We start from the raw sequence: 27,900 nt of genomic DNA, 5'->3' as shown, positions 1-27,900 counted from the left end.
CTTCTCCCATCTTTTCCCTTCAGCTGTTCATTTTTCCTAAGCACACTTGAGTTTTAATTGCAACTTTTAAAGTTTTATTATATTTAATAGTAATAGTATTTTAATAATTTAATAGTAATATTAAAAATAGTAACATTAATAGTCAAAATCCAGTCTGAAGTTCAGGAAGCGAAGCTCAGTTTGTCAGCAACTTTCCAAGGTCAGAATTTTAGGATATTATTACATAAATAGGATTCACCAGATCAGTAGTTTCCAATGGAAAAGCATAAGTCAAGGCTACCTACTAAATCAGGTCCACTATATTCCTCCAGTTGAAGGGATTGGTAGCCATATATTACCATTTGACTTGATGAGGCTTGTGTTTGATCAATCTCAGACAATTGCTGGCTTGGTGTCTGCTGAGGCTAACATGCTACTATTTAAACATCTTCAGAGACTGTATCTGTCCTGGGCCACGACAGGCCCTTTCTTTTTGAGCAGCTTAACTATTTGGCAGTTGTAGCAGTGAACCTCCAGTTCTATCAAAAAAAAATTGCGGAATATATACTCTGTTTGTCTTCTGTATCTTCCTGCATTGATACATGGGAGAAAACAGATCCAATAATGGAATTTTATTTGTTGCTTTCTTTCTGGAGTAAGAAACATAAATTTCTGGCAGCTTTTTATAAACTATCTTCACAATGTGTGCCTAAAGGGAAGAAATGTACTTTTCTATGGAAGCATGCAAGAGACCTTCCAGTTAGGATAACCGCAGACCAGACAGTATAATTGCAACTCCTGGACTAAATCTGGAAATGCATTTTTTAAAATTTGCTTCAGAACCTTGTCTATGCATCAGTGGCAAATGGCTGGTTTCACTGGAGAAATAAATGCTCTTTCACAAGAATCGGGTGTGGAAGGAACCACTGGCGCCAGGAGTCTGCTCCTCTGTTCATTTGTGGAAGCCAAATTAAGCTTCCCAAACATCTGGCAGTCAGCCTAAATTTGAACAGAGGATTGTAGCTTTCTAGAAAACAAGGAGCTTTGAGGTAAATGTTTCTCTTGCTCTTTTTCAGACACAGAAGAATGCAGCAAATGTCCAGCAGATCAACATCCAAACAGCAACCAAACTCATTGTATCCCCAAGATCAAATCTTTCCTATCCTATCAAGAAAAATTGGGGATCATCTTAACTTCCATTGCTTTGTTCCTCTCTTTAGTCACATGTTTTGTCTTGGGAATCTTCTTTAAATTCCAAGAAACTCCCATAGTCAAAGCCAACAATCGGGATCTATCTTATATCCTTCTTGTTTGTCTCCTCCTTTCCTTCTTCACCTCCTTCTTGTTCATTGGCCGTCCAAGGAGAGCCACCTGCCTTCTTCGACAAACAACCTTCAGCCTCATCTTTTCTGCTGCCATTTCTTCAGTCTTGGCCAAAGCAATCACAGTGGTGCTGGTCTTCTGGGCAACAAAACCAGGGAATCAAGTGCAGAAATGGCTGGGAAAGAGTTTGACCAACTCCATTATCCTTTCATGCTCTGGTCCCCAAGTTGTCCTCTGCAGCATTTGGTTGGGTGCTTTTACCCCCTTTCCTGAGTCTGACATGCGCTCACTATCCGGAGAAATCATTCTACAGTGCAATGAAGGCTCTGTCACCATGTTTTATGGTGCCCTTGGCTACATGGGCTTCCTAGCTGCCATCTGCTTCATAGTGGCTTTCCTGGCCAGGAATCTGCCTGGGGCCTTCAACGAAGCAAAGTTGATCACCTTCAGCATGCTGGTCTTCTGCAGTGTTTGGGTGTCCTTCGTGCCCACGTACTTAAGCACTAAAGGGAAGTACATGGTGGCTGTGCAGATTTTCTCTATCTTGGCCTCCAGTGCAGGACTTCTGGGCTGCATCTTCATTCCCAAATGTTTCATTGTTTTCCTAAGACCAGATCTGAATACAAAAGAACACTTGATGTCAAAATAAAGTAGAAAGGTGAGGTTTGGACAAGTACATAGAACTCACTTAAGAACCTCCTTGTTTAGTGAACTTAGTGAGTTTCCAAGTTATGATGTTGCTGAAAAAGTAACTTTATGACTCGTCATTAATTTTACAACTACCACATGGTCCCAAGATATGTGATCAACATACCCAGGTTTCACAACAAGCTTTTGACAATGAATTCAATGGAGCAGGCAATCAAATTGGGTCACAGTCTTATCATGTCTCACACAATTCCATATAATTGGCTTAAAAGCTAGTGATGTCATAAGTTCACAGTGTGGAGCCACTAGATGTAAGTCAGGATTAGAGGGATATAACATATTGCCTTATACATTATTGTTAGGAATATAATCTAATGGTTAGGTTGGCAATATATAAATCATGTAACAATGCTATACCTGTTTCTTTAAATCATACTGTAAAATGTGATTGGTTGCTGTTTTCCTCAATCGGCCATAAGAGGGAGCCAGAATGACTGTTAGCTCTCTGTTTATTAGATGCTGGGCTGATCTGACCTATTTTGGAAGCTGGAAGTGCCGTGAGCTATTGTAAGTTTTGCAACTGTTAGCAAACTTTGTGTACCGGACTGTTTATATGATTATGGACTATGTTATTTGGATTATCCTTAACTAAAAGACATTGATGACTGACTGAATTATCCGTGTATGACTTGGACTGTTTGATGGATTCTGATATCTCTATTTCCACGAAAGTAAAAGCTTATTGAAACTGCAGTGTCTCTGTATGCTGGTTTGTGTGTTATCCAACACAACACTCACAACGCTTCTCTGAACGCACTCACTCTTCCAACGGGGAGCTTACCTAACAATTATGTATGGAGATTTTCAGTCATCCATATCATGGTTGTCTCAAAGGTTTTTTTTCAAAAGGCAAGTCGACTTTCTTTGGTTTTGAAGACATTTCACTTCTCATCCAAGAAGTTTAATTGGTTCTGACCAAAACTAATCCTTCCATTCTGCCACCTTCCAATCCTACCAGAATTGATGAAACTTCTTAGATGAGGTGAAATGTCTTCAAGGAAAAATAAAGAGAAACCTGCTGCCTTTTGAAAAAACATTTGGAGTGCATTTTAACAGGCCACCTGAGAGTCCCTTTCCTTTTCTCCAATACTAAAGCAATATAACTGGAACGGCATAAGGGGACAATGCTGCTATGTTTATCTCATGAGCTGCAATGCAGTTGATATTGGAGCTGAATACATCTATTGCATTGCTAATCCTTCCCCTGCTCTTTCCTTTTGAAATACTCTGACCTTAAAAAAAAACATTTATTTGGGAAAAGTCACTCTGTACACATTCAAGATCTTTCTTCCTCTTGGAAAAACAAGCGGTTTCTAGGGGGAGAAAATCATTCTGCCTGTGCTCGATGCTGCAATCATCATACATATGAGTCAGTTACCAAGTGTCTCAATTCTGATCACACGACCATGGGAATGCTGCAACATTCATAAACATGAAAAATGGTCTTAAGTCACTCATTTCAGTGCTGTTGCAACTTCAAACAGTAATTCAAGGGCTACCTGCACTCAGATTCTATGAATATCATACTCTGGGCGACAAGAGTTTTCTCTGTGAAATTTTATGGTAACAAAAGTTGAAGAAGAGAGATAGAAAGAATATTGATGGTTTTCAACTTTGTTATGGGAGAAGTTCTTAAAAACACCATGGGCAGTCAAGACAATTAAGAAATGGGTCACAGAAAAATCACCCCATATTCAAGGCACAGGTGATTAGGTTCCATCATATTTTGGAAGCATTATGTGAAGACCCAACTCCATGGAGGAACCCATAAAACTAGGAAAGGGGAGGAAGGAGAGGAATAAAAACAAGGCAGAGGGATTTCATTACAGAAGCAATGAGGGCACCACTCGGAGTCCTGAAGGGCCGGGTGTATCCTGGAGAGGTTTTGTTTGTTGCAACATTCATAAGTGTGAAAAATGTTCCTAAGTCACTTTTGTTTCCTGGAGAGATTTTATTTGTTGCTTGCAAAGATCCTGAGTAGCCTCAATAGCTCTCAGGGAGTATGCTTATGAGGAGATGACTGCAAAGAAATACAATCCTTCCATTTCCCCATCCCCACTGCCCTATAAAACCTATCCTTCTACCCTCTCACTATCCAGGATTAATTGTCAGTGCCCATCCTTCCATTCCCCCCTCCCCGCCATCAGAACTGATGAAGCTTCTTGAATGAGAAACAAAATGTTGTCTTCTTCCTCAAGTCCTTTGGAAGAAAAAAGCACTTTTGAGACAACTACCCTGTTTCTCCAAAAATAAGACTTCCCCAGATAAGCCTAATCAGGCTTTTGACCACGTGTGCTAAAATAAGCCCTCCCCCAAAAATCCAGCCCTCCCTGGAAATATTGCAATACAGAAGCAGCCGTGAGGTGACAACATTCGCTGCCTCCTGCACCTCAAAAATAATAAGAGCTCCCCAAACATAAGGCCAAGTGGTTATTTCAAGGGTCAAAAGAAAATAAGACCCTGTCTTATTTTCGGGAAAACATGGTATGATCTGGATGACTGAGAATCTCCACTGACTTTTGCTTGCACTGAGTTGGCACTGCTTTGATGACACATAATTAATTAATCAATCAGTCCATTATTTATATGATAGTTCAGTTCAAACAGCAACATTTTCTCAATAATAACATGAAATAGGTTCCCATTGCTACATTCATGTATGTATGTATGTATGTATGTATGTATGTATGTATGTATGTATGTAATATATAATCTAGTCTTGTTTTGCCCCAGCCAAGTGTAAGGAAGATGTTCAAGCAACAAACATACAAATAGGGTAAAACCTAACTTAATTTATTGAGCTAAGCAAATCAATAACCATTTTTAATTGTGGAGTATAAAGTAGAAAAGACAGTCATAGACAAGGCAACAAAATAAGTAGTAGCTACATTCAGGCAAGGAATATATTCAAGGAAAAGGAATAAAGAGCCAAAGATGGACTCTTACATAGCAATAGCACTTAGACATATACATCGCTTCACAGTGTTTTACAGCATTCTCTGAGCATTTCAGAATCAGCATCATGCCCCCAACAATGTGGGTCCTTATTTTGCCGACTTCAGAAAGATGGAAGGCTCAGTCAAGCTCGGGTACCATCAGGATTGAACTTCAGGCTGTTGGCAGGGCTTACCTGCAATATTGCATTTTAACCATTCCACCAATATGGCTTTTTAAGCTTCATTCTGTCCTCCTCAGGCAGCCTTGAATCATGGAATTCCTGGTGGTCTCCTATTGCATTTCTAACTAGGGCTGATCCTATTTATCTCAACAAGATTCTAGGTGCCAAAAATTACCCAATCCCATTTGAGTCTTACCTGACCAGCGATAGGAACCCAGACGAGTCTCTCCATTCAGAATCGTCCACATTTAATCCTAGTGGATCTCTCATTTGGGATTCTTTTTGATCAGGAAGGGAGAATTTACCTGATCTTTCCAACCAGACAGAACTGTACATCTTTTCTTTCTCAACTTCCAACTTGTTTTCTAATCTAAAAAGGCCCAAAGATCCCAGACTGTTTCTAACCACGTTTCAGGGTAAATAATGGGGGTGAACCCAGCTCGGGTGTCAGCTTCGGGCTTAGAAGGTTGTGCAACCCCTCGAAATTGGATTGAATGATCTGGGAAGGCATAGAAAGGAAAAGAGGATAAACAGAGAGGGGCCAAGAAAGAGGAAAGTAAGGAAAAAAGACAGGAAGGCCTCTTTTAGCATTCTTTTTTTGCAGTTGTCTGAGTTTAAGACAATTGGAACCCAACTACAGATCATAACAAGTTAACAAAATAACAGAGTTGGAAGGGATCTTGTAGGTCTTCTAGTCCAAACTTCTGCTCAAGTGGAAGATCCTACACACAATTCAGACAAGTGGCTGTTCAGTGTCTTCTTAAAAACCTCCAGTGATGGAGCACCCACAATTTCAGAGCTGAGGTGGCGCAGTGGTTAAATGCAGCACTGCAGGCTACTTCAGCTGACTGCAGTTCTGCAGTTCGGCTGTTCAAATCTCACTGGCTCAGCCTTCCATCCTTCCGAGGTGGGTAAAATGAGGACCCGGATTGTTGTTGGGGGCAATATGCTGACTCTGTAAACCGCTTAGAGAGGGATGAAAGCCCTATGAAGCGGAATATAAGTCTAACTGCTATTGCTATTGCTATTCTGAAGAGAAGCTGTTCCACTGGTTAATTGTCCTCCTCACTGTTAGGAAGTTACTGCTCAATTCCAGGTTGCTTCTCTCCTTGGTTAGTTTCCATCCATTGTTTCTTGTCCTGCCCTTTGGTGCTTTGGAGAATAATTTGACCCCCTCCTCTTTTTGGCAATCTCTCAAATACTTGAATACTGCTATCATGTCCCCACTAGTCCTTATTTTCTATAGACTAGCCATAGCCAATTCTTGCAGCTGTTATGTATTAACCTTCAACCTCCTAATCTTATTTGTTGCTCTTTTCTTCCTTCTTTCTAGAGTCTCGGCCTCATTTTTATAAGATAGTGACCAAAACTGTATCATATTTTTGCCTTGTGTTCTAGAAAGGCTTCTCAGCATTGCAGTATCTACTGATTGCATCAGGGGTGGGTTCCTGCCAGTTCCACAAATCTACAGTGCCATTTAGAACTGGTTCCAGCTGCCACCTCCAGTCTGTCCACACATCATCAAGATGAAGAGCGAGAGGAGGAATTCTGGGAGTTGAAGTCCACAAGTCTTAAAGCTGTCAAGTTTGAACACCCCTGGTTTTTTTCTAAAGGGTTAGGGGTGCAAGGGTCTTATAACTTGACAGCTTTAAGACTTGCATGCTTCAATGCCAGAGTTCCTGAGCCAACATGACTGGAGGAGGAATTCTGGGAGTTGAAGTCTACAAGTCTTAAAGCTGTCAATTTGAACACCCCTGGGTTTTTTTTCTAAAGGGTTAGGGGTGCAAGGGTCTTGTAACTTGACAGCTTTAAGACTTGCATACTTCAAATGCCAGAATTTCTTAGCCAACATTTTGGTTGCTAAGCAAGAGTGTTGTTACGTGAGTTTTTCCATTATTTTACAAGTTGGCCATGCCCATCCAGTCACATGGATGGCAAGCCACTCGCACAAAGCAGGCTACACCTACAGAAGAGGTTCTAAAAATTTTTGAAACCCACCACTGGATTGCATGAACAAAGCCCTGTTGCAATGCCTTAACCTCAGAGAACTGCAAAATGAGTGTGCAGGATGACCTGGGCTACCATTATCTTCAGAAATCCTTAACAACTCCTTTCCCTGCCAATCCAAACGTTTTCCATGTAGCAACTCATGCCCTGTCTCCCACAGTCTTTCCCATTGTTCAAGTTGTGAGCTGCCCTGAGTCCCCCTTGGGTGAAAAGGGCGGCATACAAATGAAATAAATGAAATGATAAATGAAATTATGACATTCAGGATATGTGTATCAACAGGTTAGTCTTTGCTAGTGTAACAACTGCCCAGTGGTATCCTTTCTCAGACTACTGGAATTGGTTTGTGTTGGGGACCTTCAATCTCCATAACAGTTGGGATAAGGATGAGGACTTTGTGGTCTCCTTGGCAATCATGGTCCTCTTATCTCAGGGAATCTCAAGCTGGATGCAGGGAGGCAGTCTCACACATTGGACTTCTTCTTTATAGTGACAGCAGTAGCATTTATATACTGCTTCACAGTGCTTTACAGCCCTCTCTAAGCAGTTTAGAGAGTCAGCATATTGCCCCAAACAATCTGGGTCCTCATTTTACTGACCTTGAAAGGATGGAAGGCTGAGTCAACTTTGAGTCAGTGAGACTCGAACTGCCAAATTTCTGGCACTTGGCAGTCAGAGAAGTAGCCTGCAATACTGTATTTTAACCACTGCGCCACCACAGCAGATGCCATGGTCAGGAGATGGAAGGTATTTCTATCACCATATTACTATAGTGCAAGTAGAGAGCATTCTGAACCATAATCTTATCACTTAATCATGAAGCACTTTGTTGGGGTGGACTCTCATGCCAAGGGGCTCTTCCTTCCATCTTGACACCCATGTTGGCCAAAGAGGAATTGATGCTGAATGTGAAGGAACCTGAATGAGATCAATATTTGATTACCTGTCTGTTAAATCTACAGGTAAACCACAGGGTGAGATCCAATCCATCCTTTTTTTGTAACCTGGATCTGAGGCCATGACAAGTTTTCGTACTCATTCAGGTATTTTTCTATACACTCAATTGTAAAGATAAAAAGGAAAATACTAGTTATTAAACTTATTAATGCCATAACTTGAGAAATATGAGGGAAGGATATTGAAATAGCAAAACAGGCTTTCAGAATTGTTAACGTGTTTTGGAACACACTTGCCCAAAAAGCACTTTTCTATTTTATATTGACATTACATATTCTTTTGTATTTAGACCTGGTCTTAGGAAAATAATGAAACACTTGGGCATGAAGATACAGCCCAGAAGTCCTGCATTGGAGGCCAAGATGGAGAAGACCTGCACAGCCACCATGTACTTCCCTTTGGTGCTCAGGTAGGTGGGCACAAAGGATACCCAGACACTGCAGAAGACCAGCATGCTGAAAGTGATCAGCTTGGCTTCATTGAAAGCCCCAGGCAAATTCCTGGCCAGGAAAGCCACTGTGAAGCAGATGGCAGCTAGGAAGCCCATGTAGCCAAGGACACTGTAGAACATGGTAACAGACCCTTCATTGCACTGTAGAATGATTTCTTCCAATTGTGAGTGCATATCAGACTCAGGGAAGGGTGGGAAAGTGCCCAACCAGATGCTACAGAAAACAATTTGTAGGCCACAACAAAAAAGAATGATGGAATTGGCTAAACTCTTTCCCAGCCATTTCTGCACTTGATTCCCTGGTTTAGTGGCCCAGAAGGCCAGCACTACTGTGATTGTCTTGGCCAAGAGAGAAGAAATGGCAGCTGAGAAGATGAAGCTGAAGGCTGTTTGTCGAAGAAGGCAGGTGGCTCTCCTTGGACGGCCAATGAACAAGAAGGAGGTGAAGAAGGAAAGCAGGAGACAAACAAGAAGGATATAAGATAGATCCTGATTGTTAGCTTTGACTATGGGAGTTTCTTGGAATTTAATGAAGGTTCCCAGGACAAAGCATGTCATTAAAGAGAGGAACAAGGCAATGGTACTCAGGACGATCCCCAATTTTTCTTGATATGATAGAAAATTCTTAATCTTAGGGATACAGATATCTTGATTGTTGTTTGGATATTGATCTTCTGGACATTTGCTGCATTGTTCTGCGTCTAGAAAAAAACAGATTTAAAGCTTTATTGCTTTTTTATAATGCTAAAATCCCATGATGTCTGGCTGCCAGCTGTTGAGAAAACATATTTTATTTCCTGAAATGATCAAAGGCCCCTGGCCTCTATAATCCCTTCTTCTGAAAGGGTGTCTACCTTTCTGATAAAATCAACCGTTCCTCACTGATACATATACACGATGTTGTTTAAGCCAGTTTTTAAAAATTCATTTTCATCTTTAACCCTAGCGATGCAATTTTACTGTCTCAATGGGATTAATTGTATAGGTAGCTTCCTTTGTTTCTTTGCCCATTTCACTCATGCCTGCAAAGCAACCACTTCCCTTTTGGTACACATTTTGAAGACTGATGACAAAGAGTTATTCCTGATTAAATAAGTCAGCAGTCAACTAGTCCTAAATAAAAAGATAGTAAAGCTTTTAAATGTGCAAATAAAACCCAGGCATGCTTAGAAGGGAAAAGATGGTAGGAGAAGTGATTTTCTGATCACTCCTTACTGAGAGTTACGATCTTTATGATCCCCTCTTCTCCATAGATGCATGACTGTCTCAAGATCATCTTGAGTCCTTCCTAGTCTCTCTTTCAAAAAACAGGGAGCAAAGCATCCAAATAATCAGCTTTGGCAGTGAAATCAGCTGCTCATTGGCAGGAGAAAAAGAATCACCCGCTACACAATGTGCCATCCTGGGAGAAGTCAGTTCTATCCATTTCTGTTGAAACTCTCCAGGCAATCTTTCTTTCCAAGAGACTCTGTTGTGGTTTATTTTTCTTGTCTACATTTTATCTACTCAGCCTTGATCATTATCACCTAGCAACTGTGTGAATTTGAATCTTAAAACAGGACAAGGCAATCAAGGCACTTGGCAGGGACTAAAGAGAGAAAAGTGATTCCTGTCACACTGAATTAAGTCAAACAGAAGGGGAAACATTGCTTAGAATGGAATGATGTGTATTTGAAGGACCACTTAACACCACTTAGTTCAACAGAAATCCCAAAACATTATTTCATGGCCCAAGAAAAATAAGATGGAGGTGGCCTTCAAAGTGACCCCGTGCTTTTTCAAACAGTACTGCTTCTAAAATTTTGTAGGCTATCATCCTACTCAAGCGGGGGTCTGGCTAAGGAATTCTGGGAGTTGAAGTCCACGAATCTTAAAGTTGCCAAGTTTGGAGACCCCTGCACTAGGGCAAGAAGTCTCAGCCCTCATTAGGGCAGGACAAGAAATAATGGATGGAAACTAATCAAGGAGAGAAGCAGCCTGGCATTAAGAAGAAACTTCCTAACAGTGAGGACAATTATCCAATGGAACAGCTTGGCTTCAGACATCGTTGGTGCTTCATCACTGGAGGATTTTAAGAAGAGACTGGACAGTCATTTGTCTGAAATGGTATAGGATCTTCTGCTTGAGCAGGGGGTTGGATTAGAAGATCTCCAAGGACCCTTCCCGCTCTATTTTGATTTCTGATTTTTCTGATTATTCCTTGTTTATTACAGAAATTCCTTCCCCCATGTTCAGGCAATAATCTATCCCTGAAAGTCTCATATCAGTCGCTAGGGAAAAACAGACCTATTAGAAACATATGAATTGTTAAGAAGCCTATCAAAATACCCTCATGAAAAATATTGGGGCCCCTCCTGAAGAAACCGTCCTTGGATCCAGCAGTTCTTAACAACTATCGTCCAGCCTCCAACCTCCCCTTTCTGGGGAAGGTTGTTGAGAAGGTGGTGGCCTTGCAGCTTCAGCGTACCTTGGAGGAAGCTAACTACCTTGACCCCTTCCAGTCTGGCTTCAGGCCCGGTTACAGCACTGAAACCGCTTTGGTCGCATTGACCGATGATCTCTGGAGAGCCAGAGATGGAGGCTATGCGTCCATCCTGGTTCTCCTCGACCTCTCAGCGGCTTTCGATACCATCGACCATGGTATCCTTCTGCGACGACTGCGGGAGGTGGGGGTGGGCGGCACTGTTTTACAGTGGTTCTCCTCCTACCTCTCGGACAGGTCGCAGTCGGTGTTGGTGGGGAGGGAGAGATCGTCCCCGAGGCCCCTAACCTATGGGGTGCCGCAGGGTTCGGTTCTGTCCCCCCTGCTATTTAACATATACATGAAACCGCTGGGCGAGATCATTCGAAGGCACGGGATAAAATACCACCAGTATGCGGACGATACTCAGTTGTATCTGTCCGCCCCGTGCCAACTCAATGAAGCGGTGGACGTGATGAACCGGGGCCTTGAGGCTGTTAAAGACTGGATGAGAGCTAACAAACTGGTACTCAACCCGGAAAAGACCGAGTGGCTGTTGTGTTTTCCTCCCAAAAATTTGGCTAACGTTCCACCAATCAGGCTGGGGGGGCAAAATTTATTCCCCTCAGATAGGGTCCGCAACTTGGGAGTCCTCCTGGATCCACAGCTGAGTTTTGACCACCACTTGTCGGCTGTGACCAGGGGGGCATTTGCCCAGGTTCGCCTGGTGCGCCAGTTGCGGCCCTACCTGAACCGGGAGGCTCTCACAACAGTCACTCGAGCCCTTGTGATCTCTAGGCTGGAATACTGCAATGTGCTCTACATGGGGCTGCCCTTGAAGAGCATCCGGCGACTTCAGCTAGTCCAGAACGCGGCCGCGCGAGTGATCATGGGCGCACCACGGTTCGCCCATATAACACCAATCCTCCGTGAGCTGCGCTGGCTACCTGTTGATCGTCGGGTGCACTTCAAGGTCTTACTTACCACCTATAAAGCGCTCCATGGTAGTGGATCTGACTATTTGAGAGACCGCCTCCTGCCAATCACCTCCCTGCGTCCCATCAGATCGCACAGAGTAGGCCTCCTCCGAATTCCATCCGCCAGTCAGTGCCGACTGGCGACTACGCGGAGGAGAGCCTTCTCAGTTGCTGCTCCGACATTATGGAACAACCTCCCCGTGGAGATCCGTACCCTCACCACAGTCCAGGCCTTCCGCATAGCCCTTAAGAACTGGCTATCCCGTCAGGCCTGGGGATAGGATTACTCTCACCCCGCCCGAATGTTGAGTGAATGTTGTGTTTTTATGATCAATTTTCTTTTAATCACGATTCTTTTCTTTTTAAGTCTTGTCTTGCACTCCCTTCCCTTCACTGTTGTAAGCCGCCCTGAGTCCCCTCAGGGAAAAGGGCGGCATATAAATTTCCAATAAAATCCTAAAAAATCCTAAAATGTGGTCTTCCCAGAAAGAAAGTTCACCCATTTCCTTTGATGCCACTCACCTTCCATGGTAGAGTTGGTTCCTTCAGGACAGAGATGAAGGATATTAGAGGGCATCTCCCAGGTAATGCTAAACCATCAATTGATCCCCCATCTTTTAATACACTGCTCCCAGTTTAACCTTCAACATCATGTCTTAACACTCAGTAGGCAAAAAAAAAATTTTCTTAGAAAGGTAGAAACTGCTAAACTGTCTATCAAAATGAAAAAATGTTGGGGGTACCTCCTCTTTCCAGAAAGGAAAGTTTGCCCATTCCCTTTGGTGCTACCCACCTTCCATGATGGAGATGGTTCCTTCAGGACAGAGAAGACAGTCATAGCAGCAGATGGGCTTCTCTTCCTGAGTCATCTTTCTGAACCCAGGACGGCAGCTTTTCACACACTTGGAAGGAGGCAGAGGCTGAGCAGAAGGAGGAAGACATCCAAAGAAAACAGTATCCATGACTTAAAGAGAAAGATGATTCCCCAGTTCAAGGCTTAGCTTTGCTAAATTTGAACCCTTATATAAAGAGCAGAACAATCTGCTTGGTTGTCTGTTGCTTCCTTTTCGTCTTTTTTTCTCATTTTTGCATACTTCAACTTTTATTTTAGGTTTTAACTCTGATAGGCTAAATTGCTCAAGGTAAAACTTAATGTATGTATGTATGTGTATATACGTATATACACACACACCTGTTCTGACCCCCCTTTCACTGTCCAGGAATGAAAGCCAAAACAGATGTACGAAAGAATGTTTTAATCAGTCCAGGCTCTTGTTGGCTGCGAGCCCAAAATAAACAAAGATAATCGCTCTGGCAAAAGTCCTGTAACTCACGCAGCACTGCAAACAGGCTTCTCTCATCAAGCCACTTATCCAAGTTGGTTTCTCTTGATTTGTGAACGCGAACAAGAATGTTGACTCCTACAAACAGGGCGTGGCACAAACAGTCCCTTTTATACTCAGGAGATGATCTTAATCAGCAACAGCTGCTCGTAATCATCTCCTGTAAGTACTCAGTTGTTCCTTCGACGGGGTGTATCCTGAAACAACTCATGAGTGTTTCCCTGAACACTCCCTCTGATCCAAGGCTCCACCGCCATCTGGTGGTCAACCAGTCTCTCCTCGCCCTGCTCGGAGTCGACACTCTGTCCAGGGTCCTCCACCTCCTCCAAGGCCAACTCATAAGCCCCCTCGCTGTTGGAGTCTGGTGGCATCTCCAACGGCTCCTGCCGGGCCACAACACTCACCTATATGTATCATACATTTCTCACAAACACTTGATATCTGACCATTGATTTTGATGCCTCTTATTAGATGATGTAGATGACACTCAAAAACTGTATCAAAGAAGTAGCCTCTTTGGTTAGTGGAGGAAGTTAGCACCCACCCCTCTCCTAGAAGAATGAAATATTTTAGGAAATACTAAAAAGGTAGAATATTATATTTCCCTAAAAGGAGAAAGGGAGAAATATGCTCTTGGAGACAGAAAGCAGCCCCCACCTTTCTTAATAGCACTCAGCAGATGTCAGCACTTAAAAGATAAAGAGCTTATTGAAAGAAGCCAAGTATTTAGGTAGCTCTATTCATAGGCAAAGCAACTACTGCAGGCAGAAATCCAATCAAGACAGGATATTTTGATATTTCCTGCAGCAAGGTCTGAACAAAGGTAGGATTATCCCTCAGCCACAATAGGAATTGCCCAACACCCTTTCAGTTGCACCACCCCCAGCAAATATCAACCAAATCTGGGAGCTCAACCTATAGAGTCAACTATGACCCCTACATGACCCTTACAACAACCAATAGAATGCATGTTCTTGCAAAGGAACAGAAAGCTCAAGTACAAAGTCCAAGAGAAAGTATAAATACCCTCCACTCTCAACTCCATCTGGTCAGCTGCTCAGAACCATGCATTTGGTTCTGCTTCATCATTAAACCATCTTTCCAAGCAGATGTCTCCAGTGTCTTTCTCCCGTCTTGGAACTGAACCAGATGCATCCCACAGTAGAAATTCATAAAGACTGAAATAAAAATATATCTCACCTTTTCCAGCTCATCCATCTCTGCCACACCCTTTGGATTGACCATAAACTTGAAATCCAGGGACCCCTGTTTTTCTAAGCTGCCAAACATCATTTTGGTAATTGACCTGTTGTGCTGCATCCAGTTGACAATGTCCAGATCCACTGCCAGATCTCCTTTCTCATCCAGATACACTCCCTCTATGGATTTATTATAAAACTCAGAGTTTCCAAGGAAGGGATGAAGCTGGTGTGGAAGAGCAAATGAGAATGTTGAAATATGACCTGTTTGTTTTATGCGATGGAAGGGAAAGGAAGCGTTCGGATTCGTTTTCCAAGTTTCTCAGGAAACAATTTGTTAACATTTGAATTGTAGTCTTTACTAACATAATATTTAAAATTAGTCTGGATAAACAATATGAAATATGATGGAGACACAATTCCACAGAGATTCTGGTTTCTTTAATTATTCTCATGAAAAATATGTCTTTTCCTGGAGTCCTTGTATTATCTGTTTCTTGATCTGCGCTATCTAGAATAGGAGTGTCAAACTCAAAGGCTGGGGGCCGGATCCAGCCCACAGGATGCTTAGATCTGACCTGCAGGGCTGCCCTGGAAGCAATGAAGGACTGGCCCACGGTGCCTCTGCCAGAAAAAATGGAATTTGGGAGGGCCAGGTGCGGCCCTCCCAAGGTCCATTTTCCCTGGCAGAGCATTGCAGGAGGCCATGGCAGCCAAAAACAGAGCTTGGGAGCCTGTTTTCTCTAGCAGAGCACTCAAGCCCCCACAGGCACCCCCAACACTAGTGAGGTTAAGTTGGACACAGCCACCCTGGCCATACCCACTCTACCACCACCCTCGAGGTTAAACATAACTCTAACACAGCCCTTAATCAAATCAAGTTTGACAGCCCTGATCTAGACGGTCTTTCATGAGACTTCAAAGCCTGCTCCAGAATTTATCTATTCCAAGCATTGAACAAAGGAGGTGGTTTTTAAATGTTTATGGAACTTCGCAGTCATGCAGGTCATGGATGTCTCCCAGATGCTTTCTTTCAAAAGACAAATGGGTTTTGTTTTTCCTTTTTCTGAGCCCTCAGAGTCAAATGAATAGTGCCAATGAGTGAAACAGTATCAGGAGGAGCCACAGTAGAAAAGGCTCTTCTCCTGGGCCCTGGCAGCCAAAATTCTTTGACTGACAGGATCTGCAGCATACCCCTCCAGCTGCTGGTGCGGGCAAGACAGGCTAATCCCACTCACTGAGTGGCAGAGAAATCGGGCTTCATTAAAAAGAAAAAAAGCCGTTTGAAATTGCCCTCTCTGCTGCTCTGCTAACAAAGCAGGAACCAAGGCCAAGAGATAACAGGATGACTAACCATATTTGGTTAACCCCCAGAGCAGTAAAAGGCTGAATTGGGAGCTCTGTGTATTGGCTTGTAGGACACAGAATGCCGTGATTATAGGATTTATTGGGCATCAGTTTTAATTCATAGAATATATCTACTATGAATATAATTGGAAGGGATATGTGTGTGAGAGAGAGGGGGGAGGAAGAAAGAAAGAGGGAGGGAGGGAGGGAGGAAGGAAGGAGGGAGGGAGGGAGGGAAGTGGGAGAGATACACACAAGAAAGGGAGGAAGGAAGGAAGGAATGGAGGGAGATTGAGAGAAAAAAGAGAGAGACAAAGATAGAAAGAGAAAGAAAAAGAAAGAGAAAGAGAAAAAAGAAAGGGTGAGAAAGAGATGAAAGAAAGAGAGAGAGAGAGAGAGAGAGAAAGAAAGAAAGAAAGAAAGAAAGAAAGAAAGAAAGAAAGAAAGAAAGAAAGAAAGAAAGAGAACTTATGACCACAATTGAGCCCAAAATTTTGGTTTCTAAGCAAAAGCATTAAGTGAGTTTCACCACATTTTCCAAATTGGCCACACCCACCAAGCCATGCCCACCCAGTCACATGACCGCCGAGCCACTCCCACAAAACAGGCCACACCCACAGAATAGGTTCTAAAAAAAATTGAAACCTACCACTGATAAGGACAGTTCCACCATCCTAGTGGATGGTAAGAAAGAGAATGAAGGGGAAGAGGTGAAGGGAAGGTAAAATTTGAAGGGAATACAACAGGGAGAGTAACAATACAATACAATACAATACAATAGCAGAGTTGGAAGGGACCTTGGAGGTCTTCTAGTCCAACCCCCTGCCTAGGCAGGAAACTGTATACCCTTTCAAACATATGGCTATCCAATATCTTCTTTAAAACTTCCAGTGTTGGGGCATTCACAACTTCTGGAGGCAAGCTGTTCCACTGATTAATTGTTCTAACTGTCAGGAAATTTCTCCTCAGTTCTAAGTTGCTTCTCTCCTTGATTAGTTTCCACACATTGTTTCTTGTCCTACCCTCAGATGCCTTGGAAAATAGTTCGACTCCCTCTTCTTTGTGGCAGCCCCTGAGATATTGGAACACTGCTATCATGTCTCCCCTAGTCCTTCTTTCTATTAAACTAGACATACCCAGTTCCTGCAACCATTCTTCATATGTTTTAGTCTCTAGTCCCCTAATCATCTTTGTTGCTCTTCTCTGTACTCTTTCTAGAGTCTCCACATCTTTTCTACATCGTGGTGACCAAAACTGAATGCCGTATTCCAAGTGTGGCCTTCCCAAGGCATTATAAAGTGGTATTAACACTTCATGTGATCTCAATTCTATCCCTATGTTTATGTAGCCTAGAACTGTGTTGGCTTTTTTGGCAGCTGCTGCACACGGCTGGCTCATATTTAAATGGTTGTCCACTAGGACTCCAAGATCCCTTTCACAGTTTCTACTGTTGATCAAGGTACAACCTATTACTGTAACTGTGCATTTCGTTTTTGTTGCTTAAATATAGAATGAAAAGTTGGAATTCCATTTTTTCTCTTTTGTTCAGAATAGATGATTTTTTTTCCCAGAATAGCTCCCCATTGCTTACAATTACAAAGAGGATTTGGAAATTTACAGTTTAACAGAGTTGGAATGGACTTGTAGGTCATCTAGTCCACCACCACCCCATCCAAGCAAACCGTATACCATTTTTGACAGATGGCAGTCCAGGCTCTGCTTGAAAGTTTCCAGTGATGAAGCCCCCAGAATTTCCGAAAGCAAGCTGTTCCATGGGGGTATTGCTCTCACTGTCAGAAATTTCCTCCTTATTTACAGATTGAATATCTCCTTGTTCAGTTTCCATCCATTATTCCTTGTCTGGCCTTCAAGTGCTTTGGAAGTGCTTCAAGTGCTTGACCTCTTCCTCTCTCTGAAAACCCCTCAAATATTGGTCTACTACTATTATGTCTCCCCTGGTCCTTCTTTTCACTACACTACCCATGCCCAGTTCCTGTAACCGTTCTTCATATGTTTTAACCTCCAGTCCCCTGATCATCCTGGTTTCTCTTCTCCACACTCGTTCTAGAGTCTCAACATCTTTTAGAATTCTTGCTTGCAGGAGAGAGCTGTGGTGGCACAGTGGTTAGAGTGCAGTACTGCAGGCTACTTCTGCTGATCACAGACTGCCAGCAGTTTGGCAGATGGAATCTCACCAGGCTCAAGGTTGACTCAGCCTTCCATCCTTCTGAGGTCAATAAAATGAGGACCCAGATTGTTGGGGAAAATATGCTGACTCTGTAAACCACTTAGAGAGTGCTGTAAAGCATTGTGAGGCGGTATATACATCTAAGTGCTATGGCTATTGCTATGTCACAAAAAAGAAATACCTGCCAAGCCTTCAACCTTTGGGTTTCCCAGATCTCACTGCTTTCCGTCCTTGTCCTCCTGGATCTAGACAAATAGGCTGCATGTAAGGCCCAGGCCACAGCCCAGATGGTGTGGTAAATGAAATAGTTGTTCAGACACAGGATCTGATCCATCTCCTCCTGGGACAGAACCTGCAGTTCTCCTCTCTCTCTGCAGCATCTCCAGACTTTCAAAGAAAAGGCATCCTTGGTGTAGGAGCACAGAAAGGATTTCTCTGCAAAGTCTTTTATGGAAGAATAAAACTGCCTGTAGTCTCCATACTTTGACATTTGATTTGTCTTCAAAAGAAAGGAAAGAATGCTGTGAATGAATTGAAAGGGAAATCCCTGCTCTGAGAAATAGAGGTTCATGTCCCAAAGCAGCGTTGTTACCAGGACTTTTCCTGCAGCAGGTTCCAGAATATTTCGATGTAAATATTCTAGAATGGCTATGCCCAAGCTGATCGAATCCATCTCGGTAGCATAAAGAAAGACATTCACTTGTCTCCATTTTAGATACAGGTGAAAATCTATGACGATTTGTTGGCGACCTGTTGGAAGACTCTGGGATATAACTGGACAAATGCCGCTACTTATCAGCAGGGAAGTCAACGTTATCGTGAATTTCTGTCCCTGGTCAGTGTCCGTAGCAAACAGACCAACCAAAGTCCACCTGAAATGGAGGAGAAGTTTGACCATCCCTGAATACTGGAACCCTTCGCCGGGGAGCATGGGGTAGAAGAAAGGAAACTGAGTTTTGTCCTTCAGAATCTGGGAAACAAAATCGTAACTAATCTGAAAAGGAAGGAAAAGTGGTGTTTTGTCTGAGATCCAGGAGAGCCAAAAGGTGAGAAACTGATTTTGTTCCTAATGAAAGGTTAGTTCCATTCCTTGCAGTGGAGAATCCTCTACTTTTATTTATTGATCTCGTGTCCAGATCGAACCTTAAACTGCCAAAATGAGGCCAACATTTGAACCTTGTTATGGGCTAGAAAACAAACTGCTTTCGGTGCATTCTACTGGTAGCAATCAATGGAGCAGCAAATGGACCAGATTCTGCATCTGTCCTCATTTACGCAGCGTGTGGTTATCCACCCAGCAACCTACCCCCAACTTGAGCGTATTAGTCTTATATGTAGGCATTCCCACCTCAACCTATTCAATGTCCTCCAAGTAACATAGGAGAGATCATCAGATCCCTCAGCCATGGCCTCCTCTGGGCTTATTCCTTGTTCCGTAAATTCTCTCCTCCATCTTCTAATTTGTTTTTGCTCCTGCATGCCTACAAGAATATTTGTTGTCATAAAATTATTCCTAGATTTAAGACGATGAATTTGGGGCATGCATCCATTCAGAGGATACCATTGTCTTGCTTGGTTCTCTCCAGTGGTGGGTTCCTACCGGTTCGGACCGGTTCAGTCGAACCGGAAGTGGTTTGGTGGGTCACTGGAACCATTAGTGACCCAGACCTGCCACGCCCTCAAATCAGTTGTCTGGGTGGTGCCATAGGCGGCGCCATCTTGTTTTTTGTTTCTGTGCATGCACAGAGCAATTTGTATTGCACTGCACATGCACGCACAGCACGGGCAGAGCGCCCAGCGCATCCACGAGTGAACCACCACTAGTGACTACCGGAACCCATCCCTGGTTTTCTCGGCATCTGCTGTTACTTTTCTCCTAATCAGTGGTGGATTTCAAAAAATTTTGGAACCTACTCTGTGGGTGTGGCCTCCTTTGTGGGAGTGGCTTGCCGGTCATGTGTTTTCTCTCTCTCGCTCTCTCTCTCTCTCTCTCTTTCCTTCCTTTTGTCTCTCTGTCCCTTTTTTCTTTTTTTCTTTCATCTCTCTCTCACACTCTTTTTCTTTCTTTTTTCTTTTTTTCTTTATTTATTTCTTCCTTTCTTTCTCTTTCTCTCTCTCTCTGTGTCAGTCTGTCTGTCTGTCTGTCTGCCTGACTGCGTGCGTGCGTGCGTGTGTGTGTGTGTGTGTGTGTGTACATGCGCGCGTGTTTGACAGTGGTGGGTTTCAAAAAATTTGGAACCTCTTCTGTAAGTGTGGCCTGCTTTCCGGGTCCACTGGTGGAACCTCTTGTAACCGGTTTGGTAGATTTGACGAACCAGTTCTACCGAATAGGTGTGAACTGGTAGGAACCCACCTCTGCTCCTAATCCTAGGTGGAGGAATGCCAACAAGGCATCCTGTGACTATGTGTACTGTTTCATTGACAGTTTGCTTCGCAACTTCTCCACTGACCCACTGCTTTATGCATTGCTTCTCTCCCCATTTGCTCCTTGAGAGGAAAACCTTTATCCCAGGAAAAGGTCCCCTAATCTGGATTGGGATCATAGACAGAGGGGACAGCTTTGCTTTACTCCTTCCTTCCCTTTGGATAATTCAAAAGATCTTCCTTAAGGTCTATCATTTGCATCATAAAACTCTTGTCTTCAATGACGGGAGAACCTCATCATTAAAATGGTCTTTCTAGCAAAGACTCACCTGTGGGATTTTGTAGGTGCCCAACATGGATGATATCTGGATGGAGAAGCCGGTTTCAGCCCCTTCCAGAACAGCCACTGTGTTTCTCTGTCTCCCACAACCGTAGTTGGGAACGTTGGCCTCCCCCTCTGAAAGCAGATCCAGCAAAGCATCTGAAGTCTTCCATGCACTGAAATAATTTTCATAGACATTGTAACCCAGAGTGATGTTGGGTAAGATATGAGAATCTTGGTTGATCTGCTGGATAGCCAAAAGGAAGGATAGCATTTTCCAGTACTCTGTCAATCGTGCATCCCTGCAAAGATAATACATTAAACATATAGTAACCAATAAAAATAAGATTAAATCATTTTTCTCTTTTTTTACAAAAGTAAAATATTTCTTATCTCTCTTAGACTGATCCTTCATACAATGAATTAGAAAAACCTGAAAAATGTGACACAGAAATAATAAAAAACAATAAATTGCATTAATAAAATATATCCATATTTAAAAACACTAACAATTTGACATTGAAGATATATTGTATTTGCATGGATTGATTCATTTTGAAAAGACTAAGGTCACCCCAGATATCTCCCATAGTTATAAAACTCTGATTTGTTCTAAGATAATCAGTTCCACTGAGGTCTAAAATAATGCTTTTAAGATTAGCTTTGACTTATTTTTCTGGTCTAAGATTTCAGACTGACTTTAAAAATTCACTTGTATCTAGTTATGTTCTCCATATTTAATATTGGAGTTCTTTGACCTATTTTGCCTATGGTAAATGTAGATTCATTAAGTGCACACTCAGACACAAGCCCACAGAGAATGAAGATGTGTGACTCTTGATGAAGCCAATAAAAAAGAGGGCTGTGAAAATATTTATAGACTCCACACATCCTGGACATAGATTGTTTCAACTTCTACCCTCAAAACGATGCTATAGAGCACTGCACCCCAAGGCAACTAGACACAAGATCAGTTTTTTCCCGAACGCCATCATTCTGTTAAACAAATAATTCCCTCAACACTGTCAAACTATTCTATTCTAAACCATTCTATTCTATTCTGATCTCAACTGTGAAAAGTCTTCCTAACTTCCTGACAGTGATTAACCAATGGAACAACTTTCCTTTAGACATTGCAGGAGCTTCATCACTGGAAGCTTTCAAGAAGAGACTGGATTGCCATCTGTCAAAAATGATGTAGAGTCTGCTTGGATGGGGGTTGGAGTAGATGACCTATGAGGTCCCTTCCAACTCTGTTAATCTGTTAAATCTATTAAGTGACACAATGCCTGGCTGGAACTAGTGAAAAAACCCAGAAACAGACCTGCTCTTACGCAGTACAAGAAGACTGACTTACCCCACTATTTGGGTCACAGGTGATTTTCTGAAACTTAACCTGTCGAAGGCAGTCTGAGTTGCAGAGACGATGCCACCAATGGAAAGCTCTCCTGCTCTGTAATAATTCATTGGGCCCCACTTGTCCCTCTGCATTGTCAGGGGGCATTTGGTTACTAGCCCCCCACATACTCTTTTGACCCACAGAAGCAGCAGCAGCAACATGACTCGTGTTCCCAATGATGCTTCCAGGCTGTGCGTGTGGGTTGAACAAAGAGTGTGGAGAAGACGTGGAAGCCAGCTTCTCATTTCAAATCAGTTCCAGCCAAACTTTGGATCCTGCCCTCTGTACTTCTCCAGCTGTGCTCTTATGGATTTCCAATGCCCTAACCTCAGCCCACAAGGTTTCGGTGTGAAATCAAGAAGAATTTCATTGAGGTGTTTGCGTAAAATTTTCTCAAAGATTGCAAAAACGTATCTAGAGAATTAGCACCAAGGCAACCATTCAATCACTATAATTTGGATCATGGCAACGAGGATGGAAGTCACAGATGGGGTCCATACTCTGGAGATGAGCCATTGAGTGAGACAGGAGAACTTGGCTCCAAACCTCTCTGAGAAAATACCTTTATGCAAACCCACGTCATGGCCAAGTATTAGGTTGAGTGTAGATAGAGGTCGCCTTCAACTTTTGACCACAATCGAACCTAACATTTCTGCCGTTCAGTGAGACAGTTGTTAAATGGGTTTTGCCCCCATTTTGCATTCTCTCTTGTCACTGTTGTTCAGTGAATCACTGAAGTTGTTAAGTTAGTAACACAGTTGTTAAGTGAATCTAGCTTCCCCATTGACTTTGCTGGTCAGAAGGTCACAAAAGGGGGTTGCATGAACTCGGGATACTGGGAATGTCATAAATATGAGCCAGTTGCCAAGCACTTGAATTTTGATCACCTGGCCATGGGGATGCTGCAATGGTTGTAAATGTGAAAAATGGCTATAAGTCACTTTTATCAGTGCTGTTATAAACTTCGAATAGTCATTAAATGAACTGTTGTAAGTCGAGGACTACCTGTCACCATATATAGGTCTGAATATAATTGAACTCTGGGTATATTAGCCTCCCTCCATTGTAGGTACAGGTAGTCCTCCACTTGTGACCATAATTAAGTCAAAAATTATGGTCATAATATTTTGATCTGTTTAAACATCTTGGGTAATATTCCAGATAGATAGATGGATAGATGGATATGACAGATAAATGATAGATGATAGATAGAGATTAGAATTGAATAAAACAGAACAGAATAGAATAGAATAACAGAGTTGGAGGGGACCTTGGAGGTCTTCTAGTCCAACCCCCTGCCTAGGCAGGAAACCCTACACCACTTCAGACAAATGGTTATCCAACCTCTTCTTAAAAACTTCCATTGTTGGAGCATTCACAACTTCTGGAGGCAAGTTGTTCCACTGGTTAATTGTTCTAATTCCCAGGAAATTTCTCCTCAGTTCTAAGTTGCTTCTCCCCTTGATTAGTTTCCACCCATTGCTTCTTGTTCTGCCCTCAGGTGCCCTGGAGAATAGTTTGACTCCCACTTCTTTGTGGCAACCCCTGAGATATTTGAAGACTGGTATCATGTCTCCCCTAGTCCTTCTTTCTATTAAACTAGACATACCCAGTTCCTGCAACAATTCTTCATATGTTTTAGCCTCCAGTTACCTCATCATCTTTGTTGCTATTCTCTGTACTCTTTCTAGAGTTTCAACATCTTTTTTACCTCTTGGTGGCCAAAATTGGATGCAGTATTCAAAGTGTGGCATTATCAAGGCATTATAGGTAAAGGTAAAGGTTCCTCTCACACATATGTGCTACTTGTTCCTGAATCTAGGGGGTGATGCTCATCTCCGTTTCAAAGCCGAAGAGCCAGGACTGTCTGAAGACATCTCTGTCATCATGTGGCCGGCATGACTAAACGCTGAAAACGTAGGAAAAGCTGTTACCTTCCCACCAAAGGTGATTCCTATTTTTCTACTTGCATTTTTACACGCTTTCGAACTGCTAGGTTGGCAGAAGCTGGGACAAGCAATGGGAGCTCACTCCTTTAAACGGCGCTAGGGATTCGAAACGCCAAACTGCCAACCTTTCTGATCAACAAGCTCAGCGTCTTAGCCACTGAGCCACCACATACCTCAGACCAAGGCATTATAAAGTGGTATTAACTTGATTCTATCCCTCTGTTAATGCAGCCTAGGACTGTGTAGGCTTTTTTGGAAGCTGCAGCATCCAGGGGCAGGGAGGACCATAACAGTTTATTTAAATGTTAATTTTGCTCTTTTTTTTATGCACAATTTTCTCTTTCTGTAATTTTGTCTAGCTTCATTTTGCTTTTGTATTTCTTTTTCTTTCTATTTTTTTGTTTCTGTATTTTAATGTCTTGAATAAAAATAAGAAAATTTTGGGGGAAAGGGAATAACAAATAGGAGAACCTGAAACCAAGTATTGATCAATATAATGGAGAAAAGTCTTTATTCTCAGGACTTTTGCTGTGGTGTAGTAAATGATATAAAACAAGTAAAGGAAAAAAGGAATATGCTTCCCGTATTTTAAATATTCTCTTCATTCAAAAGAAGTTCAAGCAGAATCCTCAATGGATCCTTGATTGACTTGATACCACAAAAAGAGACCAACTCTATTCAGACCCGAGCATGCCTGTTTGCACACATGCTGACAGTCTCCCTTGAAATTAGTTTGCATAAAAGGGGCATGGTGGCTCAGTGGCTAAGACACTGAGCTTGTCGATCAGAAAGGTTGGTGGTTCAGCAGTTCAAATCCCTAGCGCCACGTAATAGAGTGAGCTCCCATTACTTGTCCCAGCTTCTGCCAACCTAGCAGTTTGAAAGCATGTAAAAATGCAAGTAGAAAAATAGGGACCACTTCGGTGGGACGGTAACAGGATTCCGTGCACCTTTGGAATTTAGTCATGCTGGCCACATGACCACGAAGACGTCTTTCGGACAGCGCTGGCTCTTTGGCTTTGATACGGAGATGAACACCGCCCCCTAGAGTCGGGAACGACTAGCACATTTGTGCGAGGGGAACTTTTACCTTATCTTCTTTAGTGAACTTTCTCTTCTCTCTCTCTCAGTGGCTCATCTCCAAACTTGGGACCCCATCTGTGACTTCTCTCCTCATTGCTATTATCCTAATTATATTGCTTGAGTTGTTGTCTTAGTGCTAATTCTCTAGAGACATTTCTGCAACCTTTCAGAAGATATGACCAAAAAAAAAACCCCACATGTGTTTGCACTTTGATTGCAGACTATAGCCTTGAGGGTTGATGCCATGGCATTGGAAATCTCTGGGAGCATAAATGGTTCTAGACAGAGAGAGAACCTAGGGCAGGTGAGGAGGTTTTTCTCTTCCCTGTTTTAAAAACGAAGACTTGGATGCATTCTGACTGAAACAAGAAAGCTTCCTTCCATCTCTTCTTCCCAATCTTTGTTCCAACCACACATTGGACTGGAGGCTCCCTTGGGAACAGGACATGTTGGTATTTCTGCTGCTTCTGTGGGTCCAGGGAGTCTGGGGGTTCCTCAAAGCCAAATGCCCTCTGACGCTGCAGAGGGATAAGATAGACCCAAAGAATCATTACAGGCCGGGAGACTTTTCCATTGATGGCATCATCTCTGCCACTCAGGCTACATTTCAAAGATTAAGTTTTGAAATATCTCCTGTGACTCCGGTATCTATGTAAGTTAATCTATGTATGCCAATCTTCCTTCACTGCGTTAACAGATTTAACAGATTAACAGAGTTGGAAGGGACCTCATAGGTCATCTAGTCCAATCCCCCACCCAAGCAGGAGTCTCTACACCATTTCTGACAAATGGCAGTCCAATCTCTTCTTGAAAGCCTCCAGTGATGAAGTTCTCATAGCTTCCAAAGGCAAGTTGTTCCATTGGTTGATTGTTCTCACTGTCAGAAACGTTCTCCTTATTTCCAGGTTGAATCTCTCCTTGTTCAGTTTCCATCCATTATTCCTTATCTGGCCTTCAGGTGCTTTGGAAAATAGCTTGACCCCCTCCTCTCTGTGGCAGCCCCTCAAATATTGGAAGGCTGCTATCATGTCTCCCCTGGTCCTTCTCTTCACTAGACTAGCCATGCCCAGTTCCTGCAACCGTTCCTCGTATGTTTTAGCCTCCAGTCCCCTAATCATCCTTGTTGCTCTTCTCTGCATTCTTTCTAGTGTCTCCACATCTTTTTTACACCGTGGGGACCAAAACTGGATGCAGTACTCTAGGTGTGGCCTTACTAAGGCTTTATGGAGTGGTATTGGCACCTCACTTGATCTTGATTGTATCCCTCTGCATTAGAGCTACTGTATTTCTGATTTACTCCAAAAGTTCCAGCTATTTCACCTTTGTGGATTTATTTTAGACCCTACAACTAATGAGCTTCCCTTGACTTTCTCAAGTACATTAATCAAGCAGGGAACTTCTGTCTTTCTGACAAATAACCACTTTATTTTTATTGTTGTTGTTATTAATATTTTTATTGTGCATTTTCCTTTATTCTATTTCCTTTATTTCGCAGCAGCAGTATAATGGTTGTATCCAATCCTTTTTAAATATACATGATTTAATACACCCTAATCACTATCATTTTTTCTCTTAATCATATAATCTAGTCTCTTTTTAAATACAAAATATTGTAATTGTATCCGTTGTTTCCATGGTTATAGCAATAGCAATAGCAATAGCAGTAGACTTATATACCGCTTCATAGGCCTTTCAGGCCTCTCTAAGCGGTTTACAGAGAGTCAGCATATTGCCCCCAACAATCTGGGTCCTCATTTTACCCACCTCGGAAGGATGGAAGGCTGAGTCAACCCTGAGCCGGTGAGATTTGAACCGCTGACCTGCTGATCTAGCAGTAGCCTGCAGTGCTGCATTTTAACCACTGCGCCACCTTGGCTCTTGGCTCGTAACACTCTATACATTTTGATTTACAGTTGTGTACAGTCTGATAATAATATTGCTTGCAATACATATTCTTCTGTATAACTTTGTACCTGTATTTTTTTCTAGTTTGTTGATCTTCTTTCATTATTAATTTTCTAATCTCTGCATCTATTGTCTAACCAATTATGTCCCATATTGAGTACTATTCTGTGTCTCCTTTAGCTTTAAATTCCATCGTTAATCTGTCCATTTCGACACATTCTAATATTTTCTTTATTACTGTTTCAGCTGTAGGTTTACTTCCATTTTTTCCAATTTTGCGCATATGTAATTCTAACTGCTATTATTAGGTGCAAACTTAAATATATAATTATTTTATTGTAGTTCCCTGATAGTATGCATAATAAGAATAATTCTGGTTTTAGGTCTATCAAATAGCCACTTTCCTTGACATTCTTGGAGTACAGCTGGACTGTGCGTAGGTAATTCCTCCCTTCTTCTGCTACTTCCTTACCCCATTAAGACATCAACATTAATTCGAAAAAGCAGGAAAACTAATTTGCTTTCCTACACTAAAAAGCCAATAGCCTCCCCTTTCTGTTTTTAGTTCTTACATTCAATCATAATATGAAAAAAATCCCAGATCAGCTGTGATTATTTCACTGCATTGTCATATCTGTCATTCCTATTGTAAACTGACATCAAATGCCCTAATCCTAAAATGATTTAAAGGGAAATTAAGCTCAAGATTTGAGACAGTGGACATCAGAATAGAAATATGTGCAGGAATCAATAGCCTAAGATCAAGAGTCACAGCTTACTTCATGAATTTGTGTCTAAGCATGCACTTAATGATGCTATC

At 42.3% G+C, this 27,900-nt stretch overlaps 1 protein-coding gene across 1 annotated transcript; it reads right to left on the bottom strand.

The window, feature by feature from the left end:
• Positions 1–1,275: 1,275 nt before the first annotated feature.
• On the bottom strand, positions 1,276–22,211 carry LOC148047249 (vomeronasal type-2 receptor 26-like). Its single transcript, XM_087708005.1, has 5 exons — positions 22,102–22,211; positions 20,752–21,046; positions 18,240–19,052; positions 14,525–14,749; positions 1,276–1,440 (listed from the first exon to the last, which is right to left on the bottom strand). Exons 1-5 carry the CDS (start codon positions 22,209–22,211, stop codon positions 1,276–1,278), a joined length of 1,608 nt encoding a protein of 535 aa, XP_087564131.1.
• Positions 22,212–27,900: the final 5,689 nt, after the last annotated feature.

Source organism: Thamnophis sirtalis, unplaced genomic scaffold (assembly GCF_051295495.1).
Source record: "Thamnophis sirtalis isolate CommonGarterSnake01/CBP01778 unplaced genomic scaffold, rThaSir2_p1.2 scaffold_3, whole genome shotgun sequence".
NCBI lineage: Eukaryota > Metazoa > Chordata > Lepidosauria > Squamata > Natricidae > Thamnophis > Thamnophis sirtalis.
Note: the sequence above shows the minus strand (reverse complement) of the source record. Positions and strands in the feature narration are given on the sequence as shown.